This window comes from Musca autumnalis, unplaced genomic scaffold, assembly GCF_047663935.1.
Source record: "Musca autumnalis isolate F117 unplaced genomic scaffold, ASM4766393v1 scaffold_1, whole genome shotgun sequence".
Taxonomy (NCBI): domain Eukaryota; kingdom Metazoa; phylum Arthropoda; class Insecta; order Diptera; family Muscidae; genus Musca; species Musca autumnalis.
In genome coordinates, this window is record NW_027411644.1 from 199,745,579 (window position 1) to 199,760,472 (window position 14,894).

The 14,894-nt window shown below is 34.0% G+C and overlaps 1 protein-coding gene across 2 annotated transcripts in view; it reads right to left on the reverse strand.

Moving 5' to 3' along the window:
• Positions 1 to 14,894, reverse strand: part of Grik (glutamate ionotropic receptor kainate) — an 87,843-nt gene that overhangs the window by 36,833 nt on the left and 36,116 nt on the right. For both annotated transcript variants that reach the window (XM_073959784.1, XM_073959785.1), the window contains exon 9: positions 13,300 to 13,384. In XM_073959784.1, coding sequence (XP_073815885.1) covers positions 13,300 to 13,384 — 85 coding nt within the window. The remainder of the gene's footprint in view (positions 1 to 13,299; positions 13,385 to 14,894) is intronic.

The following is a 14,894-nucleotide window of genomic DNA, read 5'->3' on the forward strand; positions in this document are numbered from 1 at the left end:
AAAATCAGGAGTTACGTTTATATGGGGGCTATACCAAAACATGAACCCTAGGGTTAGTCATTTTTTTAGATTCAAATTCTGTGGAAATAGCATATAGGGCAGGCAAAAACAAGCAGAATTGCGTTTTTACTTTTTCAAAATTGTGAAAAACGTTCCGCACAAAATGCAATTACTTTAGCTCAAAACCAACTTTTTTATTTGATTTTTTTGTGATTTTTAAAATTTGATAATATTTTTTTTAAAAAAGATTTTTAATTTTTTTATATTGATTTCTTTCGGAAATTCGTATAAATGGTATAGCGGCAAAACAGCTTTTTTTTATTTCATTCGGCCTTTTTGCTTTAAAATTTTTGACCCAGTTATCACTGTTTTTTGGACATTTTTGCAACTTTTTTTAAACGACATGGCGATGTGAACATAAACTATGAAAAAATAATTTAAAACTCAAAACGATATAAATTATGTATTATGACATTACTTCTGTATTGTCAAACTTTTATTAGAGCAACTCGTTTCAAATTTTTAAAACTGTAGCTTAAAAACTGAATGACAGATTTTTGATCAAATTGCATATTTGAAATCGATGCACTAAAACCAACTAAAAAAAATTATTTCCAAGAACAACTATTGCAGAAAAAAATTTCTCAAATTTAAAAATTTAAAAAAAGTAAACTGAAAAAGTTTGTTTTTAGCTAAAGTAATTGCATTTTGTGCGGAAGGTTTTTTTACAATTTCGAAAAAGTAAAAACGCAATTCTTATTATTTTTGCCTGCCCACAGATTTTTGATATTCGATTTTTGATATTCACGATTGTGAGCGTTGTGAATAAATGTTTATGTTGTGATCATAAATTTGACTTCGATAAGAGCGCAAAAATTTTGCACTTTTGTGGAGAAGATACCTGCAAGAATGGCCCATTTTGGAAGTGGACCCAACTTTGGAAGTCATTCATTTTGATAGTTATCGTGTCAATCCGTCATTTTAGTTGGTCATGGTAAGATTTAGAGCTTTTGAACCGTTATGTCAGGAAGCATCGACTTACCCACGAAAAATAGAATATCGCTGTAAACAAGACCGCAAGGAGTAGCATTGGCAAACATGTCCAATGGATTCTCGAACAGCCCTTATATTGCACTTATTTTGAAATTTTGTGAAGGAAGTATCCGAAGATGTTGTCCCATATAGACTCTCTTGGTACTTGATATACATATGTACGTCCGGAAGTAATTTTAGGATGTTCAAATTTTCGGTGAAATCGGATATTGAAGTTTTGTATGGGAGGTAACGAAAGGAGTGAACCGATATAATCCATATTCGAACTTAATCTATGTCTCGAAGAAATCGATTTGGACCTTCGACAAAGGTAGACTTGTGAGAAAAAAGGAGTGGACCGATATGACTTAAAGTTTGGTTGATCCGTTCGAGAGTTATCATGCGTTCGAGCCAGACAGACGAAAGAATTGGGCTAAATCGACACCAAATTATTTGAAGCGGATTTTGTCGAAACATATGAGAAGTCAAAGGCCATTATTTCGATGAGGTACATTTTTATCGTTAGCCTAAAGCCCGAAATTACAGCAGATTTTAATACCATTTAACCAATGTTTGAGCATTAATTTTGTTTGCGGTTGTTTTCAGCTACAACATTGTTAATGATAGGAAAAAATGCAGGTGGGTATGCTACTTATAGCAGATATTAGCACTTTATGACGCACAACAATAAATTTTTATCCATAAAATAAATAATAAAAAATGAAGGTAGTAAAAAAATTTTCTTATTGGTTTTAGAGATATGCTCCACGGAAAACACTTGATATATCGTACATTTTGTCCAGTAAACATGTCATTTCATGCACTTCCAATCCGCACAATACTAAACACGTAATTTTTTGAATACAGAATGAGTTTAAAGCCTCAAGACCTTTATATTTATTATAGAATTCTTCGACCCTTTATTATTTGATAATGAAATTACATGAGAAAAAGAAGTAATACAGATTTCACTGGAAGTTTCCTCAAAAAGAGTATTCAAACAAAAAATTTTAAATATTTCTTAGACAACTTGTTCATAAAGTAAATTTTTAGTACATGACATTCAGAACAATCTAAGTTTTCATTTGAAAATTCCAAAAGTAAATAATTATTTTAGTGAAAAAACGTAATAATTTCTTAAAGTAGCTCAAAAAATTTTAGTCGACCAAAGCATTTCGGGTGGGCCCGGGCCCCCAGTGCCCCCCCCCCCCCTTACGTCCCTGATGGGAACTATGCCGACACATGGACCCACTTTGAAAATTTTTAAGGGATAAGTTTTGTGACCATTGGGAACCTCACATGTCAAATTACATATACTTCGGTCAACAAATGTAGCTAAACACCTCGAAACACTTAAAATCGGGAGGTACCGTTATATGGAACTATACCAAAAAATTGACCTATGTTGACAATTTTTGGTGCAAAAGTTTTGTCACCACTGGGAACCTCAAATGTCAATGTACTGATAGTTCGTTGAACAAATTTAGCTAAACTCCTCAAAACGCCTAAAATCGGTGGACAAAAAAAAAGTATCATCAAAATCGAAAATCGGGAGATACAGTTACATAAGGCCTTTAAGAGAATATGCACCTATGTTGACAATTTTTGTAGGAGAAATTTTGTAGTAGATTTGTTCCATAAGCCGAACTAAGAAAAGATCTCCAATTCTCTCTGTTTGCTTCTTCGCTACCTTTAGCGGGCAGCTCTCTAGTTGACACCACGGGGAGGTCAGTGTCCACTTGAGATGAAATAGGGACCAAGATAAATCCTGGGCTTTGCCATGTTAAAGCCGTCAGGACCGTTCCTTGGTATCTTTCATCACCTACGTCACCCAATTTTGTGACCACTGGGAACTTCAAATGTCAAATTACAGCTAGTTGGGACAAAAATGCAGGCAAAATACTCAATCAAATCATGGTCCTATGTATGTTGACAATTTTTAATTTATACCACTAGTGAAGACTGAATACCAAACTTCAGTTACATCGGCTGAAAAGTGAGACTAAACGCTTTGAAATTCGAAAATCGGATGGTACCCTCTTATGGGACAATATCAACACACGGAACTATTCGACAGTTGACAGGAATGTTTTGCAACCGTAGCAAGAAAAATGTACAGAATTTCAGCTATTTTGGTAGTATAACTTCTTAAAAATTACGAAAATCGGACGTCACCCATATATGGGGGTTAAATTAATACCGGGTCAATGTCGACAACTTTCTGTTTTTGTTCCTAGCGAAGCCTAAATATCAAATCTAAGCCTTTTCTCTTAAATAATACGGCTGAAACCTTTAAAATAGCGGAAATCGGGCGGTACTGTTCTATGGGGGATATGTCAACACATGGATGTGTTGGCATATTTTATAGCTCGAGAAAAGTCGAAATACCAAATGTGGCAAGAACCTTAAGATTTCCGAAAATCGGAAATAACGTTTATAACGTGGCTAAATTAAAACACGGATCTATGTAGACAATTATATTTTAAAACCTATAAAATACCAAAAATCGGAAGTACCGGTCCACAGTGGACTTACATAGGAAGGTGAGTCAAAAATACATGTAGGCTATATATCGAACTGAATTTTTTATCAATGGGTTCTAGTGATCTAAAAATACTTTAACAAAAATATTGCAGCCCTAGGTCCAAGTTTTCGCGAGGTTTCCATGTAACGAATCATCCTGAATTGAAGTATTTTACTGTAACCAAGACGTTGTACAACCGAATTTGCTGTAATCCGGTATTAGGAGTTCCTATTGCATAGTAAACCTTCCCATGATATGGTCCTCTCCCTATAAGATTTTAATGTATTTTGCATATGTTAACTAAATATTCAAACCGAATAGGTTTTAATAATGAACCTAGAGTTCAGAACACCTAATACAGAAATGTGACACCGCTCTCCACTTCTATCACGAGTTTTCAGTGCGACTTCAAGATGATTGAAGAAACACTATTTTATTAAACATACATACAAGAAATTTTAAAAAATTACTTACAAAACTCAAAAAAAAATATACCCAAATCACAAAAGTCTCATCAGTTTTGAAATCTATAGACCCTTGGCTTCAATTTGGTACCAGCGGCAAATATTTGGAAAGTAACTAAAACTTTAAGGAAATCCACACATCTACATATATGTATTAAATATTTTCATTTTGACCAGTATTATAACTAACATATTTGGTAACCCTTATAAATTAGTGGAATTGTTATAAGTAGGAAAACGAAGCTTAGAACATTTACTAAATCATTCAAGTTAAGTGGAAGCGTTTATAATATAACCATTTTTCCTCCTTGTTAAATAATTTTTTCTCCAAAATTAGACATGTTTGTTAGGCTCTTCCTCCTTAAGAACCGCGAAAAATTGTAAAAGCAAGAGAGTTTCGAATTTGGAATGTTTAGAAGCGATGTGCATCTTCAAATTTTTAAAATGCCTTTGTGGGTAAAAGTCGCGCAATGTGCATACGATTATGATGCGCATCCGGTTTCATTTAGACATTTTGTAAATTCTCAAAAATAATATTTTAAAAACTAAATTATAACCACTCATATATCAGATCATATAGTCAAGATATGCTAAAATTTTTACCAAAAATAAAATTTTAAAAAACTTTAACGGTGACATTAACCATACACGACGTAAAATCACGAGTTCATAATCCTATTATGAGTTTGGAATATTATCTTGTTGCGCGTCCGGATTATTAAAAAAATTCCAGCTTCAAAATGTCGGCATCAATTTTAGGTGGATGCAGTGGATATATAGAAAAATCATACACTAGTATCATGTTGTCCATGGAGTATTCTGCCAATCTTTCTTTGGACATAGGTCTTTAAAATGGATGGTTAAGAAAGAAATCTGAAGGGAACATAAAAAAATTGTTGCCTTCGACCCATTTTTACCCATTTTTCTACATTGATGCCAACACAGCTTCCGAGAATATTAATTTTAATGGTCGACATTATGGAATCCCTCCTAAAAAACTTCATTTTAATAAATTTCAGTCATACTATACAGAACATGTTAACAGTTCGCGAATTCTGAATGGGTGAAACTCGGATTCATCGATTGTAAAACATTTTTGGTTTTTACCATATAGTGGTTCCTTCAAATTCTTATTTACACTAGCGGTCATCTGAATAGGTTTGAATTTTTTTCTTTTTATATGTTAAGGTATCTTCTGATGGGTTCGTATTGCAGATCCATACTATTTACTTTTTGAGAGTCCTATACTATGCCAACATTCCCAAGAAAAAACTTGACGCTGTTGCCATATTTTCGGAAAATATCCCAATTATAATAAAAAATGTACAAAAAGTGTCCAATTTTTGCGATCATCAGAATAGGTTTGAATCAAATAAAATTGAATAATTGTACTACCCATGCAAATATTGCGCAGTTTTTTGGTATAGTTTAGTAAAATGGAACATTCTGATAAATCTTACAACAAAGTTGACCCGCTTTATTAGGAACGTGGGTTCAATTCTCAACCTGGAAAAGTTACCAAGAACTTTCAGATAAAATCAAGAAATATTCCAACAAAAACGTTTTATAAACCTGCTTTAAATGACTTTTTGTTTTCGTTAGATCTCTTCTGAGATCCGAAAATTGTCTGAAAGCAAATACGAAGTGTAGCCATATTATTATGATCGATAAATTAGAAAGGTCATTGAAAATAGTTGGTATTTTAGTTCAAGTTTCATTTTTTAACTATCCTTGCAGTACAAATTTAAGTATTATCATGCTCACAAATCCACTATAATTGACCACATGTATCATAAATGTTCGAAAATTGGTCTGGAAGAATGTTTCTTCGACGATAATAAAGTAAAAATTTGTAATTCAAATTTAACTCAAAGGGGCATGATATCGCCGATTTTTATAGTGCTGTATAACCTCAGTAGTCCATTCGTTTGTACTTATTCGTGTTTGTTTTATGACTTGTTAACAGAAAAAAACTTTTTGCCTGACTATATAGGTATTACAGCACTATAAAAATCGGCGATATCATGCCCCTTTGAGTTAAATTTGAATTACAAATTTTTTACTTTATTATCGTCGAAGAAACATTCTTCCAGACCAATTTTCGAACATTTATGATACATGTGGTCAATTATAGTGGATTTGTGAGCATGATAATACTTAAATTTGTACTGCAAGGATAGTTAAAAAATTAAACTTGAACTAAAATACCAACTATTTTCAATGGCCTTTCTAATTTATCGATCATAATAATATGGCTACACTTCGTATTTGCTTTCAGACAATTTTCGGAGCTCAGAAGAGATCTAACGAAAACAAAAAAATCATTTAAAGCAGGTTTATAAAACGTTTTTGTTGGAATATTTCTTGATTTTATCTGAAAGTTCTTGGTAACTTTTCCAGGTTGAGAATTGAACCCACGTTCCTAATAAAGCGGGTCAACTTTGTTGTAAGATTTATCAGAATGTTCCATTTTACTAAACTATACCAAAAAAAACTGCGCAATATTTGCATGGGTAGTACAATTATTCAATTTTATTTGATTCAAACCTATTCTGATGATCGCAAAAATTGGACACTTTTTGTACATTTTTTATTATAATTGGGATATTTTCCGAAAATATGGCAACACCGTCAAGTTTTTTCTTGGGAATGTTGGCATAGTATAGGACTCTCAAAAAGTAAATAGTATGGATCTGCAATACGAACCCATCAGAAGACACCTTAACATATAAAAAGAAAAAAATTCAAACCTATTCAGATGACCGCTAGTGTAAGTCCGAAAAATACGAATATTCCAGTTTTTCCTATGGTTAAGGGTATAAACCATATAGTGACGAAATATACCTTCAGGAAGATAAACTATTTTTCCAGTAGAAGGTTTAGCAAAATACTTTAGCTTTGGATAGAAATTTAGCGAACTATTAGAATAACTCCCAAAAATGTTCTCCAATTTTTCGTATTAAACCAAAAAAATATATTCATGAAATAATATTCCAAAACTTATTTTCCTCTTTTGTTGTTGCTGTAATATGTAATTTATAAACCCTATCCAAGATTTCTTCAGTATTTTTTGATTTGAAATTTTGCAAATATTTAAGCATCTTCGGATAGATATTAAAAACTGTTGACGATTTTCTTATAAGAACACAAAGGGAATTTTTAAATATTTATTCTTTATAAGGTAATAAAACCCCCCATATATTTTTGGCGCAGCATCCAATTTTGTGAACGCGAACAAAATTGAAACCAACTCTATACTTCCTGAGATAATTTCCCAAAGGCTCTAAATAACCCTTCCGGCACCAACTCAGATGACTGATGAACACGAATATGAATAAAGTATCCTATTTGGCCGAAACTTTGTACATTGGCAAATTTCCTCAAAACTTACATCATGTTCCAGGAAGGTCTATAATGGAAAACATTTTCGGTTACCTCCCTCACAAAAGTCCAACTGTTTTGAATAAGTGATATTTAAAGGCTGTTTTTGGTGGACCTGTTCCTGCTACCTGAATAAATTGTCCAAAGGCTCTAAAAAAATCTAAATGACCAAATAATTTCAAGTGTTCGCAAAAATTGTAAACTTTGATTTGTTATGGATGACTAAATAAACTGAATTGAGCAGCTCCTTCAAAGAGTTTTTAATATATTTCCACAGTGTTTCGTGAATCGTGACTAACGTGAACACCATTGGACCAAACAGAATGTAGAATATTCAATGCAACCACTGCTGGGTTTCTCCCTGTGTTCTTCATTCATTCGGCGTTAATTAGAACTGTTGTCACAGAGATTGTTTCAGTAATGAAAGAATATATACAATGATTTATGTTTATAAATAGACATGCAATATTTTCATTAGAGATGACAATTATGGAATCACCTTAGTGAAATGACAACTATGCCAGCATCGTTCACTGAATTCAGGAAATTAATTGTCGAAACAAACACTGTAATGATGATATCAGGGTTGCTGAGTCGGAATCGATTAAATTTGCTGGAGTTGAAAAATTATATGATGTACACTAACCCTCATGTTTTATTGTTGGGAATTTTAGCTAAACCTTTTGACCCAACTACCTGTAAGTGGTCGCAAAACTTTTTTACTAAAAATTTTCAGCATAGCTCTATGTTTTTGTATAGCCCTCATATAAAGGAGTTTAGTATTTTTTGGTATAGATCCCTTATAACGATACCTCCAGATTTTCGGTAGATTTTATGTCTGAAGCACGCGTAAATTGACATTTGAAGTTCCCAGCATTCACGAAACTTCTTGACCATAAATTGTCCACATATGTAGCTCCGTCTTTTGGAATAGTCCTCATATAACATTACCTCCCGATTTTCGATATTTAGTAGATTTTAGCTACATTGACTGAACTACCCGTAATTTGACATTTTAGGTCCTTCTTCTCATTCAAAACTACCTGTAATTTGACATTTAAGATTCCCATTAGTACCAAACTTTTTCAATTAAAAATTGTGATATAGACCTACATATGTTATGGTACACCAAATAGCGGTACCAACCGATATTAGCTATTTATAGGGTTTTTGGTACATGATTTGACCGAACTATATTTTATTTGACATTTGAGGTTCCCAGCAGTCACGAAACCTCTCCACCAAAATTGTCATCATAGGTCCATGTTTTTATATAGGCCCCATATAACGAATCCCTTCCGATTTAAGATATTTTGATGATTTTAGCTACATTTTCTAAGAAATGGACTAAAGTAGTAGAATTTAAATGTCTAACAGACGAACTAGAAAAAAAAATCTTCCAAATAATGTGACCAGCAATGTACTTCGGAATATTCTGAAACTCTAGAAAACTTATTTTAGGTTATAAAATCCAAACTCGATCTGACCTGATCAGTTTAAGGAAATACGAGTCAATCTATATGAATAAAAATCTAATGTCGTTCGTTGGTAATGGTATCAGTTGAGAACAGCTGGACCGATTTGGATTATTCTTTTTGGAAATGTTCGTCATAACCAAACATAGGTTTTTATGCAAACAAAAAAAAAATGACCACGCCCACTTTTTTCAATTTTCAATTTTAATCTTTTCTACAAAAACTACTGAACTGATTTTCCTGAACTTGTGAGGGAATTTACAGCGATGAACCCCGGTGAAAATAGGCTACATATTTTGTTGAATTTCGGAAGGGGCGGCGTACTTCCCCTATACCCTATTTCCTTCTTGAACACGCCCACTTTTTAACATATGTTACATCTTGGGTCCACCGTGGTGCAATGGTATGCACGCCCGCCTTGCACGCAGAAGGTCACCGATTCCTTGCACGCAGAAGGTCACCGATTCAGAAGGTTCGATTCCCCGGCCTAGCAACGTCAAACATTTTTCAACGATGGCAAAATATCCCTCAGTAATGTTGGCGACCTTTGCTGAGTATTTTAGCCTTGAAAAACATTTCCACAAGTGGTGTCTTAAGACACACCGTACGGACTCTGCGATAAACAGTAGGTCCCATATCATTGAGCTAAATATGAATCAGGGTGCACTCATTGATAGGAGAGAAGTCTCCCCTGTCCCGCCTGGGATGTTGTAGAACAATGTTTTTTTTTTTTTTTTGTTTTACAACTACAAAACTACTGAACTGATTTTCTTGAAATTGTCAGGGAATGTACAGGGATGACCCCGATACAGGCTACATATTTTATTGAATTCCATAGGGGCGCGGTACCACCCTTATGCGATATTTAAAAAACCCTATATTTGCAAATATTACGAATGTATCGGTTCAAAAATTTACGAATTAATCTACAATCCGGGCACTTCTATGGGACCCAAGAACCCGACCACGCCTGCTTTTTTAAAAATGTTATATCTCCAATACTACTGAACCCAGTACCATGAAATTTGCAGCGCTATATGTATAAGCCAAACCTATGATTATAGCAGTTTCAGCATCAATTTTGGGAGAAAATGGGGTTGGGTGTATACTAGGCACATATTTGGAGACAAATTACCTGACCGCGCCCACTTTTTAAATCTTTAATATTAAAAGAGTAAAGTGATTGACTCACTGACTGACTATATGATTCATCAACGCTCAGACGAAACGGCTGAAGCTAGAATCTTGAAATTTTGGGTGAGGGTCTGTCATGGCCGGAAGGTGTCAGATAAGGCTGGGTTTTTAGATATTCGTACGGGAACGGTTCGAAAGTACTAAAAGATACTAAATATGGTACAGTTTGTATTTGGCGAACCGATAGAGCAAGAACTTTGAAATTTGGAATGAGGGCCACTGATGACGAGTATGATAGATAACTGGTTATTAAAAATTCAAACTAAAAGTGTGGGAAAAGTACTAAAATGTACTACATTTGGTTTCATTTTGTATTATGTGAACGGATAGAGCTAAAAGCTTGAAATTTGAAATTAGAATTAAGGTTAAGATGTAGGTTTAATATAAGGTGGAAACTTTGGAAATGTATACACATGTGTACGAAAAGTACTAAGTGGTACTAAATTTGTTACGACTTAAATTTGGATGAACGGATAGAGCTGGAATCATGACATTTTGAATTAAGATGGTGTGTAGGATTGAGATTGTGTACGAAAAGTACTAAATGGTACTAAATTTTTACAATTTGGATTTGGGCGAACGGCTAGAGCAGGAATTCTGAAATTTGGAATCGAGATTACAGTTCGAGTGTCGGATTGAGGTAATTATGGAAATTCGTACTTATGGGTACGAAAAGTACCAAATGGTACTAAATTTGGTACAATTTAGATTTGGGTGAATGGATAGAGCTGGAATTCTGTGATTTGGAATTAGGATTACTGTTGGATTGTAGGTTTGAAGTAGTTCTGGAAATTCTTACTTATGGGTACGAAAAGTACAGTATGGTACTAAATTTGGTAAAATTTGGATTTGGGTGAACGGATAGAACTGGATTCTGAGATTTGCAATTAAGATTACTGTTGGAATGTAGGCTTAATGTAGTTTTGAAAATTCGTGCTTATGGGTACAAAAAGTACAAAGAAGTACTAATTTGGTACAATTTGTATTTTGGTGAACGGATAGAGCTTGAATCCTGAAATTTGGAATTAAAATTTCTGTTGGATTGTAGCTTTGAGGTAGTTTTGGAAATTCGTAGTTATGGGTACAAAAAGTACCAAATTTTGTACAATTCGGATTTGGGTGAATGGATGGAGCTGGAATCTTGCGATTTGGAATTAAGATTACTGCTGGAGTGTAGGTTTAGTAATGGGGGTAGTTTTGAGAATTCGTACATATGGGCACGAAAAATACTAAACAGTACTAAATTTTATGCAATTTGGATTTAGGTGATCGGAAAGAACTGGAATCCTGAGATTTAGAATTAAGATTACTGTTGAAGTGTAAGTTTGAGATATGGAGGTATTTTTGAAAATGCGTACATATGGGTACGAACAGTACAAAATGGGACTAAATTTGGGACAACATGGATGAATGGATGGAGCTAAAATCCTGAAATTAGGAATTTATGGAAGTACTTTTGGAAATTCTTACTTATGTGTACTAAATGGTACAATATTTTGTAAAATTTGAATAGAACCAAAATACTGAAATTTGAAATTAAAATTATTGTTGAAGTTTGGGGTTGACATATGGAGGTAATTTTGGAAATTGGTACTTATGTGTACGGAAAGTACTAAAGGGTATTGGTGGTAATGAAGTACATACATAAACACGAAAAGTTCTATGGGGCACTAATTTTCGTATAGGTTGTAATTCTGATATTTGGAATGAAGATCGCTTGCGTAGGGTTGATATGTGGAGATGGTTCTACGAAAAGTACTAAGCGGTAGAAAATGGGTATTGGGTTTAGGTATTGAAGTGATTTTCTAAAATTTGGCATTATAGTCACTGTTTTGAATCGGTTTTGGTAATACATTCTATAACAGTACGTAAGGATAGCATTAAAATTCTGAGTTTTTGTATTAGGGGTTTTTGGTATTGAATTTTAGAAATACGTACAATAAGTATACTAAAATTATTAAATGAGATGTGGATGTGGTTTTGGAAGTAAATGCTATAAGTTATTATTGGGAATTTTGTGTGTAGTTGGTTTTGGAAATACTTTAGTACGTACATACAAAAGGTACTAAATATTGACTTGGGTCCAGAAATAGATTTAGAATTCGGAAGTTTGGAACTGATATCAGTGTTGCTGTGTAGGGAATAGCTTTGAACATACATTCCGTAGGTAAACGAAAGATACAAAAAACTTGGTAAATGTACTCCCAATACAAAACGTGTTCGGATAGAGTTTGAATTCTGAATTTTGGTATTAGGCGCAGTGTTGGTGTGTACGGTTAAGATATGTAGGTGGTTTTGGAAATGCATTCTATAAGAGTACGAAAGGTACTAAATTTGGAATTGGAAAAACGTTTAGTTTTATATGAAGGAATATAATTATAATTTAAAATCTGGGGTCAGGGTTGAGATATAGAGGCGGTTGTTGAATTAATTCGGAAATAAATAAAACGGGGGTCTGTTTTTATCCTCTTTTCTATAAATGAAAATTTTCGCTAACGACGTAGCGGATTGAAAACTAATGACCACGCCCAATCTTTTCAATATATTATTTTTTGAAAACTACTGATCCTAATTTCATGCAATTTTCAGAAAATGTTCAGGAATGTCCCGTTGTACAAAATGCCCTTTATTTATAGACGAATTTTCGGGGCTTATTGTTTTATAATCGCTATATTTGCTAAATTTATGAGTCATCGCCTTGCAAATTAATTTTCGAGACAACGGTGGGTGCGCCCCGACCAGGAAAAACGATATATTTACAAATTTCCTTAAATGGTGAGGTTGGAACGTTGAACCAAACGACGGGCCACGCGGAGCGGTGTCTGCTAGTATTTATATATTTTTCTTTACTTTAATTTTCATTTGGCATCTCTAAATAATCTGCAGCTGTACTTTTAGGAAATACTCTTGCAAATGCCACGTATGTATATTCAGCTTCTCTAATGATGTTGTTCTTGAATAACACCCAACAAATGACGCCAACAAATGCAAGGACAACAAGAATTTCAGTCATAGTCATTAATGAGTTTCATATTTTCTGCTTAAAATGCTTGCATTACAACTTTCACACTTGTTAGTTCGGCATTGTGTGGCTCGCTTCATGCATTTTTGCTTTTGTGTCATGGTTTATATCACTCTAATTGGAAGCATCTGCATGCAAAGGGCAAAAAAGTAAGGAAATACAATGTCAAATGATGAGAATTGGCATCATTGCCACTGTCACACTTACCCAAATTCATAAATGGAATTGTAAAGTCAACTGCACTTTCACGATCTGAAGTCATGGTTAAATCGGTGATACCCAAATCGGCACGCTACAAAGAAACAGACAATGCAGCAAAGTTAATCAAATATTTTTAAATGGACATTAAGATAATTAGAATTGTTGCAAATATGGCGTTTATAATTAAATTTAGTAACAAATGGATTCAAAGAGTGACTCATTTTAAAGCTATAAAGCACAAGAGATGGTAAGGTCAAATTAATTTACAAAAACAAAAGCATCAAAAGAGGATAAATCATTTGTTAGGATATGTTAATAGATAGGTTAACTCTGTTGTTACGATATCATAACTATGTTATGTTAACCGTTTTATGGACTAGCAAATTTTATGGAATACAAATAAGTCTAAACCTTGCTATACCCCTAGCTTTTAGGCTAATGACACTAGTACACTTTGAAACGATCAAAATGTGCCTCATCGAAATAATGGTTGTTGTTTCAGACAATTTAGAGTCGGTTTAGCCAAGTCCGTCCATTTGTCTGTCCGACTGGACATGGTCCAAAATTTGTTTCTCATAATATTTTGTGCAAACTTAGATCAAGTTCCAAGATGGGTTAAATCACTCCACTCCTTCGGGTACCTCCCCACAAAAGTTTAAAATTTTCACTAGAATGGTGCTCCCCATAACTCGCGAAGAGAGAACCCGATTTGGTCCAAATTTTGCACATGGTAATGTTTCTTCTAGATGTACATAGATCAGCTTCGAATATGCGCTCTAACAGTATACTCCTTCTGGAATCTCTCACACAAAATTACATTTTTTGTTCAAGTGCAGTTATGGAACACTTCTCAGATCGTCATGACATGTTTTCAGTAGTTTGGGCTCGTGGCTCTATTTATGATGGTAAAATTTTATTTCGCCGGCAAGTACATACTTCTTGAGATAATGTACCAAGCGATCTAAATAACCCTGCCGGTACCAACTCAAATGACTGATGAGCACGTAAACTTACGATCTGAGTATCTGATTTGGCCGAAACTTTGCACATCGTAAAATTTCTTCCAAACATACATAAAGTTTGAAAAAGTTCATAGTGTTTCGACCAGTGGCTGCCAACCCAGCATCAAACATATATTTGTGACTAGGTTTGATTGTTGCTACAACAACAGCAGTTCAATATTTTTGCTTAAGTGCAGTTTAAGTGCAGGAAGTAAGGATCGCTTCCATTACTAGAAGTACTTCTTTTTGTTCTGTTTACAGCGATATGAAGCTTTTGGGGGGCAAATTCCTGGCATAATGGTCCAAAAACTCTATAAATATTCACGATGATCAAGGCCACGATAATTATCGAAAAAATATTGACATTGGTCCAACCTTTGTGCACCGTAATATTTCCTTCACACTTAAATCATGTTCGACTATGGACTAAATCGGTCCACTTTTTTGTGTACCTCCCGCACAAAATTTCCAAATATGCAGTTTAGGGACATGACTACAATTGTTTTGAAATTTTGACAGCACATAGTAATCGTTCTTCCAAATTTACGTCAAATTCGAATATCGACTATATCGGTCCACTTCTATCCATACCTTGCCCTC